The sequence below is a fragment of the Anolis sagrei genome, chromosome 8 (genome assembly GCF_037176765.1).
Source record: "Anolis sagrei isolate rAnoSag1 chromosome 8, rAnoSag1.mat, whole genome shotgun sequence".
Lineage (NCBI taxonomy): Eukaryota > Metazoa > Chordata > Lepidosauria > Squamata > Dactyloidae > Anolis > Anolis sagrei.
This window is the reverse complement of record NC_090028.1, coordinates 8,834,511-8,845,477: the sequence shown is the minus strand read 5'-3', so window position 1 is coordinate 8,845,477 and position 10,967 is coordinate 8,834,511. Positions and strand designations below refer to the sequence as shown.

The 10,967-nt window shown below is 44.4% G+C and overlaps 1 protein-coding gene across 1 annotated transcript in view; it reads right to left on the bottom strand.

Annotated features, from left to right (window-relative positions):
* Nucleotides 1–5,100: 5,100 nt before the first annotated feature.
* The window catches only part of PRMT7 (protein arginine methyltransferase 7), a 65,687-nt gene continuing 59,820 nt past the window's right edge, over nucleotides 5,101–10,967 (bottom strand). Inside the window, exons 17-18 of the mRNA XM_067471019.1 lie at nucleotides 6,530–6,626; nucleotides 5,101–5,339 (exon numbers count right to left, since the gene is read on the bottom strand). Coding sequence (XP_067327120.1) covers nucleotides 5,178–5,339; nucleotides 6,530–6,626 — 259 coding nt within the window. The 3' untranslated portion in view covers nucleotides 5,101–5,177. The remainder of the gene's footprint in view (nucleotides 5,340–6,529; nucleotides 6,627–10,967) is intronic.

Below are 10,967 nucleotides of genomic sequence, written 5' to 3'. Positions count from 1 at the left end.
CTTTTGCTGCTCCTCATCTAACACCTGGGTGCCTCATTTCCCTCCTCTACCACTCCTACTACCAGTTGTAGCGTTGCCAATAGACTCTACTACAACACCATGGAATGACTCTCAACTTATTCACAGGCCTTATCAAAATCCGTAATTTTGGCCCCACAACCGACCCTCGACTTATATGTGAGATTGACTAATACACGAGTATATTCACAACCATCCCTAAGAGAAAAGCAGTGGCAAACCATACCATTGGGCAAGGTGACTGGTTTGTCAGGCTGTTGAGAAGATGAAGGGTAGGCAGTTAGGGAAGGAGTCCAGAATCAACAGCAAAACTTGCCTCTAATTTGGTCCAGAGAGGCCAGAATTTCATCTCCTTCTTCTAGGCTAAGTGTGCATACAAAATTTCAATATTATGACACTTTTCTTCTCTGTAGAGGAACACCTTGCTGCCTTTGTTGTCTGGAGACCGGCCCTTAAACAAGTTAGTATAGATTTCGGATGGTTGTAGACACACGGATCAAGGGAAAGGAATGAAACACACAGGAGCACCAGGGATTTTTGTTTCTATCGAGTGCATTACAGCCACCAAAAAAATCTATTTCTGACGGCCAGCTCGTTTTCCTGTGCTTTTCTCACGGGCCTCTGCTTGGTCAACCTGAGTCAAATTCTTCATCTCTTCTTGTCCCATCAGAGAGAAAAAGTAAATCAATGAAGCACAAAATAATGGGACGAAGGAGCACAGGTCGGGTTTGGCTATCAATGCGCTCACACAAACTCAAATGAAATCATCATGGAAAACATGGTATCACCATTTTATGATCTAAGACTGCGTTTTTCAACCTGATGGTTGGGACCCCCTTGGGGGGGGGGTCGTGAAGGGGGTATCAGAGGGGTCACTGAAGTCCATCAAAAAACACAGCATTTTCTGTTGGTCATGGGGGTTCTGCGTGGGAAATTTGGCCCAATTCTATTCAGAATGGTCTTTGATTGTAGGTGAACTATAAATCCCAGCAACGACAACTCCCAAATTTCAAGGTTTATTTTCCCCAAAACCCACTAGTTTTCACATTTCGGCATATTGAGTATTTGTGGCAAGTTTGGTCCAGATTCATAATTGTTTGAGTCCACAGTGCTCTCTGGATGTAGGTGAACTACAACTCCCAAACTCAAGGTCAATACCCACCAAACCCTTCCAGTATTTTCTGTTGATCATGGGAATTATGTGTGTCAAGTTTGGTTTAATTCCATCATAGGTGGAGCCCAGAATGCTCAGATTGTAAGTGAACTATAAATCACAGCAACTATAACTTCCAAATGACAAAATTGCCCCCTCCCACCACCCCACCAGTATTCAAATTTGGGCATATTGGGTATTTGTGCCAATTTGATCCAGTGAATGAAAATACATCCTACAAATCAGATATTTACATTATGATTCACAACAGGAGCAAAATTACAGGTGTGAAGTAGCAACGAAAATAATGTTATGGTTGGGGGTCAGCACAACTTGAGGAATTGTATTAAGGGGTCGTGGCATTATGAAGGTTGAGAACCACTGATCTAGTGGACACATATATCTCCGACTTCATCACTTCTCTCTGCTCATCAAGTGGTCTTAGACAATCATTCTTTTATCATTCCATCAGCCTCTAAAGTGAATACTTTTCCATACTTGCAGATGACACACAACTCTACTACTCTTTTCCACCTAACTCCAAGGAAGCCCCTTGAGTGCTGGACGAGTGCCTGGCCGCTGTGGCTGTCTGGATGAGGACGAACAAGCTGAAGATTAATCCCGACAAGACAGAGGTCCTCCTAGTCTATCGTAAACCGGATCGGGGTATAGGGTGGCAACCTGTGCTGGATGGGGTTACACTCCCCCTGAAGCCACAGGTCCGCAGTTTGGGTGTCCTCTTAGATTCGTCGCTCACACTTGAGGCTCAGGCGTCGGCGGTATCCGGGAGGGCCTTTGCACAATTGAGACTCGTGCACCAACTGCGACCGTACCTCGTGAAAGCGGATCTGGCCAAGGTGGTCCATGCCTTAGTCACCTCTAGACTGGATTACTGTAATGCACTCTACGTGGGGCTGCCCTTGAAAACGGCTCAGAAATTCCAGATGGTCCAACGGGCGGCAGCCAGGTTGTTAACTGGGGCTCCTTACAGGGAGCGGTCAACCCTCCTGTTCAAGGAGCTCCACTGGTTGTCATTCATTTTCCAGACCCAATTCAAGGTGCAGGTTCTTACCTACCCTGAACGGTTTGGGACCTGCCTACATGCGTGACTGCATCTCTGTATACAAACCCACACGATCTCTCCGTTCATCTGGAGAGGCCCTGCTCACGATCCCACGTGCATCGTAGGCGCGATTGGTGGGGATGAGAGGGCCTTTTCGGTGGTGGCCCCCCGACTCAGAAACTCACTTTCTAAGGACATCAGGCAGGCCCCAACTCTGGCAGTCTTTAGGGGGAGCTTGAAGACGTGGTTGTTCCAGTGCGCCTTCCCAGAATAATGATCCCATAGCACTTTGTCCTCCAAAGCACTTTACATTTTAGGTCTGCTTGTATGTTTTCCACAAACGCCCCATCACTTTTTCGCCAATGTTCCAGCATTACTTCCAATTTTAATTTTTACATTTGGCCTTCCCATAGTTTTTAATCGTGTGGTCTTATTGTTAATGTTGCATTATTGTATTGCCCATGTTTATTTTAATTGCTTGTATTGTTGTTATTATTGCTTGTATTGTTGTATTTGGGCTTGGCCTCATGTAAGCCGCACCGAGTCCCTTGGGGAGAGGGTAGCAGGGTACAAATATTATTATTATTATTATTATTATTATTATTATTATTATCATTATCATTATTATTATACTTCTAGTTGGCATAAGCCACCAAATTGAGGTGGTGCAGGACTACAAAGGGGTGTTACCCACGCTGTGATCCAGGGCAAAGGAGAGCAAAAGACAAAGTTGATCCCTGGATCCTCACAACCTCTGAAGATGCCTGTCATAGGTGCTTGTGAAACGTCAGGAGAGAATGCTTCTAGAACATGGCTATATAGGCTGAAAAACCTACAAAAACCCAGTGATTCTGGCTTGAAAGCCTTCAACAAGACAAAACTTTTTTTTTTAATCTCTGAGTGCGTATTTTAAACTAAGAGGTTTCAAGGGAAACTATATATTTTCGGAAACTACAAATTCAACTTCAACTTCAAATAAACATTTTAAAACCCTGCTACCCAAGTATAGGAGCCCCCGGTGGCGCAGTGGGTTAAAGCACTGAGCTGCTGAGCTTGTTGATCAAAAGGTCGCAGGTTCGATTCCGGGGAGCGGCGTGAGCTTCCGCTGTCAGCCCTAGCTTCTGCCAACCTAGCAGTTCGAAAACATGCAAATGTGGGTAGATCAATAGGTACCGCTTCGGTGGGAAGGTAACGGCGCTCCATGCAGTCATGCCGGCCACATGACCTTGGAAGTGTCTACGGACAACGCCGGCTCTTCGGCTTAGAAATGGAGATGAGCACCACACCCCAGAGTCAGACATGACTGGACTTAATGTCAGGGGACTACCTTTACCTTTACCTTACCCAAGTATGTTTTTATGCAATGGCATGTCTTTGTCCCTTGTAGTTCAAAGACATGGTTTATCAGTTTTAACAGCTGACTAATCTGTGTACCATTACATGAATTATTGTGAACATCATTTTTTCAAAGGGTTTACTTCTAACAAGGCCATGCCTTTCCTTGACTAGAGGTTTTCACAGGGTGGTCTCTAGATGTTCTTGGAGATTCACATTTGCCAAACGGATATGACATCATATTGTCGAAGGCTTTCATAGCCGGAATCACTGGGTTGTTGTAAGTTTTTCGGGCTATATGGCCATGTTCTAGAGGCATTCTCTCCTGACGTTTTGCCTGCATCTCTGGCAAGCATCCTCAGAGGTAGTGAGGTCTGTTGGAACTAGGAAAATGGGTTTATATATCTGTGGAATGACCAGGGTGGGTCTGATGTGGTGGTTGTTACAGTGGTCTAATTCAATCAGAGAAGTCAGCCATAGCAGTGCACCTGATGAACCAACCTGGACACAGCATATTATTTGAGAACACAGAAATGCTGGACCACCCGAACAACCACCATGTCAGGCTACACAGAGAAGCCACTGAAATCCACAAGCATGTGGACAATTTCAACAGAAAGGAGGAAACCATGAAAATGAACAAAATCTGGCAATCAGTATTAAAAAAACTCTAAAATTACAACAGCAAAACAACAGAGAGGAAACAATCAGGCACATCTAATCACCTCTCAACAAAAGATTTCCCCAGGCACTGCCAGGCCATCAAATGCTAATCAAGGTGGTCAGTTGAAACATTCACACCTAACTCCAACAGACAAAGAGTCCTTTGTCCCACCCTGGTCATTCCACAGATATATAAACCCTTTTTCCTAGTTCCAACAGACCTCACAACCTCTAAGGATGCCTGCCATAGATGTGGATGAAATGTCAGGAGAGAATGCTTCTCAAACATAGCCAGACAGCCCCGAAAACTAACAGCAACCCAGTGATTCCAGCCATGAATACCTTCGACAACACATAATGGGTAATGACAGGAGCTCATCTAATCACCTCTCAACAAAAGATTGCCCCAGGCACTGCCAAGCCATTAAATGTTAATCAAGGTGGTCAGTTGAAACATTCACACCTAGCTCCAGCAGACAAGAGTCCTTAGAAGATAGAATCATAGAATCAAAAAGTTGAAAGAGACCTCATGGGCCATCCAGTCCAACCCCCTGCCAAGAAGCAGGAATATTGCATTCAAATCACCCCTAACAGATGGCCATCCAGCCTCTGTTTAAAAGCTTCCAAAGAAGGAGCCTCCACCACGTTTGTCCCACCCTGGTCATTCCACAGATATATAAACCCTTTTTCCTAGTTCCAATAGAGCTCACAACCTCTGAGGATGCCTGCCATAGATGCCAGGAGAGAATGCCTCTAGAACATGGCCATATAGCCCGAAAAAACCTACAACAACCAACGGATATGACATCATTTTTCTTCTCAAAAAGATTACGAATACAATTTTTTTCCCAAAAAAGTCCATCACAACCATCTATCAATATATTTATTAAGACCTAGCCACAAGAGAGAAAGAGAAAATAGATTGTTCTTCGGAAGGACGCCGCATTAATTCAAAAGTGTAAAATCCATGCTGACGTTTCCAGTCTTTGGGTTGAAGCTCACAGTGTACGCAACTGCAGAGGGATTATCGATAAGAGATTCTGGCTCGGTCACTGATCTGAAGAAATACACTGCCTGCTTGCAGTGGGGGGTCCACTGACAATAGCCCTGCAGGGGGAAAAATGGAAATATTATTTATTTATTTATTTGCTGTATTTGTATACCACCTTATTCAGCCAATTGGCAACTCAAGGCGGTTTCCAAAACCAAAGGACAGTGCAAACCAATCCCTTCCAGTATTTTCTGTTGGAGAACTGTGTGCCAAGTTTGGTTCAATTCCATGCGCGCTTGGTGGGGACACGGGACAGGGCCTTTTCTGTGGCGGCCCCCCGACTTTGGAACGCCCTTCCAAAAGAGCTTCGACAGGCCCCTACTTTAGCAGCTTTCAGAAAGAACCTAAAAACTTGGCTGTTCCGATGTGCCTTCTCAGATTAGGAATTCCCCATCCCAAGTCCTAGAAGCACTTTAGTACAATTAATATTGCTGCACACCGCACTATTTTAATCCTATGTGCCTCCTGCCATTTTAGCACTTTTAACCCTGTACCCCATTGCTCTGGCCGGCCCAGTTTTAAAGTGTCCTGATGTATTGTCAGTGTTGTTGTTGTTATTCTGCTTAACTATTTTGATTTGCTTTGTTTATTGTTGTGTTATGTTTTTACTGTATTGTGTTCTGAGGCTTCGGCCTATGTAAGCCGCATCGAGTCCCTCGGGAGATGCTAGCGGGGTACAAATAAAGTTAATAATAATAATAATAATAATCATCATCATCATCATCGTTGGTGGGGTTCAGAATGCTCTTTGATTGTAGGTGAACTATAAATCCCAGCAACTACAACTCCCAAATGACAAAATCATTTTTTTTAGTGAAGGACATACATTGGGTTGTTATGTGTCTTGTGTCCAAATTTGGTGTCAATTCATCCAGTGGTTTTTGAGTTCTGTTAATCCCACAAACGAACATTACATTTTTACTTATATAGATTGCCTTGGCCTGGCATCAAACTGTTCTATGTTACTTCCAAGCTCTCACGTTTCCAATGAAGCTTGTCTAACTTAAACACATTGCAACGTCGATACTATAATAGCTTCTGCATACATTTCCCAATGGGTTATTATAAATGCTAGTGAAATTACTAGGAGCCTTTGTTGTGCTATTTCAAGCTGGAAAGCCCAAACCCGTCCCATGCACGAGACCGAACTGAACAGCACCGCTGGAACTTTTCTGCATTGCGATTTCACATTCTCCTTCCCACTTGGTCCCTGCGATGCTTGAAAGAAAGAGAGCGAGGCAAATACCTTTTCATCCGCAACCTGTACAAGTCCTGTGCTAATGCAAAGCCCGGGTACCAGTTGATATTCCATCCACAGCACAGCTCCGTGGGTCTTCCCGGTTCTGGAAAGAAAGAGCCGTGGGTATTGATCGTTTGCAAACTTTGAACAGCACTGGTAGATTCAAATGTACCTTAATTCGGAGGGTGCGCATTCCTTTTGAAATAGGAACAGTACCCTCCCACATCAGTTGGAGAGATGAAAGGGCAAGAACGCAGTGCTACACGAGGCTGAAACCTCGGGAGCAAATCATCAAAACTGGAGGCGGGTGCTAAGTGGGATTTCTCACTGGAAGCAAAGCCAGCCCGATTGGGTGGAAGCTGAAGCAACATGTTAAAGATCTGAACCAGAAGCTGCCGTTTAATAAAGATCTACTTTCTAAGGCATTTTAACCTATCTAATTTTTAATGAAAAACTCCAGGCTTCAAAGTCATAAAGGCAAGCTTGAAACATTCAGATTTGTGGGCTTCCCAGGGGCATCATAGAATCATAGAATCAAAGAGTTGGAAGAGACCTCATGGGCCATCCAGTCCAACCCCATTCTGCCAAGAAGCAGGAATATTGCATTCAAATCACCCCTGACAAATGGCCATCCAGCCTCTGCTTAAAAGCTTCCAAAGAAGGAGCCTCCACCACACTCCTGGGCAGAGAGTTCCACTGCTGAACGGCTCTCACAGTCAGGAAGTTCTTCCTCATGTTCAGATGGAATCTCCTCTCTTGTAGTTTGAAGCCATTGTTCCGCGTCCTAGTCTCCAAGGAAGCAGAAAACAAGCTTGCTCCCTCCTCCCTGTGGCTTCCTCTCACATATTTATACATGGCTATCATATCTCCTCTCAGCCTTCTCTTCTTCAGGCTAAACATGCCCAGTTCCCTAAGCCGCTCCTCATAGGGCTTGTTCTCCAGACCCTTGATCATTTTAGTCGCCCTCCTCTGGACACATTCCAGCTTGTCAATATCTCTCTTGAATTGTGGTGCCCAGAATTGGACACAATATTCCAGATGTGGTCTAACCAAAGCAGAATAGAGGGGTAGCATTACTTCCTTAGATCTAGACACTATGCTCCTATTGATGCAGGCCAAAATCCGATTGGCTTTTTTTGCAGCCACATCGCATCGGGCTAGGTACGTGTTGTATTCCAGGACAGGAATAACCCTCTGACTTTAAAATGCCACACGTTGAATAGGAAAACAAACCTTTTTTTATTGAAGACTAGCCGTCCCCTGCCACGTGTTGCTGTGGTCCACATGGGAGTTCTGTGTGGGAGGTTTGGCCCAATTCTATCGTTGGTGGGATTCAGAATGCTCTGTGATTGTAGGTGAACTATAAATCCCAGCAACTACAACTCCCGAATGTCAAGATTCTATTTCCCCCAAACTCTACCAGTGTTCACATTTGGTCATATTAAGTATTTGTGTAGAGTTGGGTCCTGATCCATCATTGTTTGAGTCCACAGTGATCTCTGGATGTAAGTGAACTACAACTCCAAAACCAAAGGACACTGCCCACCAAACCCTTCCAGTATTTTCTGTTGGTCATGAGAGAACTGTGTGCCAAGTTTGGTTCAATTCCATTGTTGGTGGGGTTCAGAATGCTATTTGACTGTAGGTGAACTATAAATCCCAGCAACTACAACTCCCAAATGACAAAATCAATTTTTTTGAGTGAAGGACATACATTGGGTTGTTAGGCGTCTTGTGTCCAAATTTGGTGTCAATTCCTCCAGTGGTTTTTGAGTTCTGTTAATCCCACAAACGAACAATACATTTTTATTTATATAGATAAGTAAAAACGGCAAAGTAAAAAAGCACTTTAAGGGAATAGGTAAATCCAATTGGGTAAGAAGATAAGCAGGAACAAATTAGTGCAAAGTATGGTTTAGCAAAGTTCAAAAACAAAGTCCAGACTTCTCTAATAAAATCCAAAGAAACAGGAAAACGTTGATCGAAGGCATGAGTATGTAATCACAAGAAACAAAGAGTTAAACTCTAAAACAGGAGTCCTCAAACTAAAGCCCGAGGGCCAGATACAGCTCTCCTAGGCCATTTACCCGGCCCTAATACAGGGTCAACCTAAGTCTGAAACTACTTGAAAGCACACAACAACAACAACAACAACAACAACAACAACAACAACAACATTATTTCATCAGCCAAAAGCAGGCCCACATTTCCCATTGAAATACTAATAAGTTTATATTTGTTAAATTTTTCTTCATTTTAACTATTGTATTGTTTTTAAGTATTTTTGCACTACAGATAAAATATGTACAATGTTCATAGGAATTAATTCATTTTCTTTCAAATTATAATCCGGCCCTCCAATAGTTTGAGGGACTGTGACCTGGCCCTCTGTTTAAAAGGTTTGAGGACTCCTGCCCTAAAACAAGAAATCCTTAAACATGAGTCTTCAAAGCAAACTTTCCATGAGACAAGAGCAAGAACTTAGCAGGATTCTATAACTATGCTTCATCTGACTATATTTTCCATGCTTGGAACTTTATATCCCCTCGTTAAGCCATTCCAAGCACTCAGAAATTGGTTTCGTTTTCCCTGAATGCCTATCATCCTTATCTGTCAAAGCCTGGCAGAATGCCGAAGGCCTTGGTCGAGCTGTCTGTTTTGGCTAATTGCCACCCACCTGTCTATATGCTCATTAGTTTCTGCAGGTGCCAAGTTGTTTTCAAGCCCCAAATCCTAGGAACTCTCTATGAGCAATTCAGGGAGTAAACCATCATCCCTATACCCTTTAGGAACATTCTCATGGGAAACTACACTTTGAACAGGAAACTCTATGTCACTCGCTGCATCAATATCACTGACCAAACCATTGCCATCTTGAACCTCATTGACATCATTCCCCACGTACAAAGCACCTTGATCTTGAAACACAATCACAGGCTGAACTCCAGCAGTATGACAGGAAGAGAATTCTAGACTATCGTATTTCATCATATTATAGTTGCACTTTTATTCACTTTTTATTAGAAAAAAGGTTGTGCAACTATTATGTGATGAAAAAATTTGAAACAGTTTTAAGTACCAATAAAATAACTTGTTATGAAATGGTCAACTTCCTCTGGAAACTGTCCACAGAATTCCACTGGATGACCGAGAGATTCCTCAAAATCTCTGTCAAATCGTTCGATTTCCTATATTAGTTACTCTTCATTTGTAAACGCTTGCTCCAGGGGTCTTCAAACTACGGCGTGGGGCCGAATACGGCCCTCCAAGGTCATTTACCTGGCCCTCGCTCAAGGTCAACCTAAGTCTGAAAAGACTTGAAAGCACACAACAACAACAACAACAACAATTCTATCTCATCAGCCAAATCAGACCCACACTTCCCAATGAAATACTAATACGTTTATATTTGTTAAAATTGTTCTTCATTTTAATTATTGTATTGTTCTAAAGCAGGGGTCCCCAAACTACGGCCCGCGGGCCACTTCCGGCCCGCGGAGGAGGAGCGCCCCCCCCCACACTGCTCCTCCGTTGGCTGGCTCACGCTGTCCATGGGGCCCGATGGACAGCGTGAGCCAGCCAAGGGAGGCTGCTCCGCATGGTCTACTCGCAAGTAAAGCACCTCGCGAAGTGCTTTACTCACAAGTAGGCCGCGCGAGCCTGCTCCTCCCTTGGCAGGCTCACGCTGTCCATCGGGCCTGACAGACAGCGTGAGCCAGCCAAGGGAGGCTGCTCCGCGTGGTCTACTCGCAAGTAGGCCGCGCAGGCCTGCTCCCCCCTTGGCAGGTTCACGCTATCTATCAGGCCTGATGGACAGCGTGAGCCAGCCAAGGGAGGCTGCTCCGCGTGGTCTACTCACGGGTAAAGCACCTCGCGAGGTGCTTTACTCACAAGTAGGCCGCGCGGGCCTGCTCCTCCCTTGGCAGGCTCACACTATCCGTCAGGCCTGATGGACAGCATGAGCCAGCCAAGGGAGGCTGCCCCGGTGCTACATGCAGCCACATGACCTTGGAGGTGTCTATGGACAACGCCGGCTCTTCGACTTAGAAATGTAGATGAGCACCACAGAGTCAGACACGACTGGATTTCATGTCAGAGGAAAACCTTTAACCAGGAAAATTGTGGAAGATCCAGGGTGGGAGAAAGAACTCTTGTCTGTTGGAGGTAGGTATGAATGTTTCAATTGGCCACCTTGATTGCCATTTCATAGTCTGACAGTTTTTAGGCAGAATCCTTTGTTGAGAGGTGATTAGCTGGCCCTGATTGTTTCTTGTCTGGAGTTCCCCTGTGTTTGAGTGTTGTTCTTTATTTACAGTTATAATTTTAGAGGTTTTTAAATACTGGTAGCCAAATTTTTGGTCAGACTAGAAATAGGAAGATTTCCCATTCTCTGCTCCTGGAATTACTGCCTAAAGAGGACTAGAAAGAACCCCCTCTAAGGGCC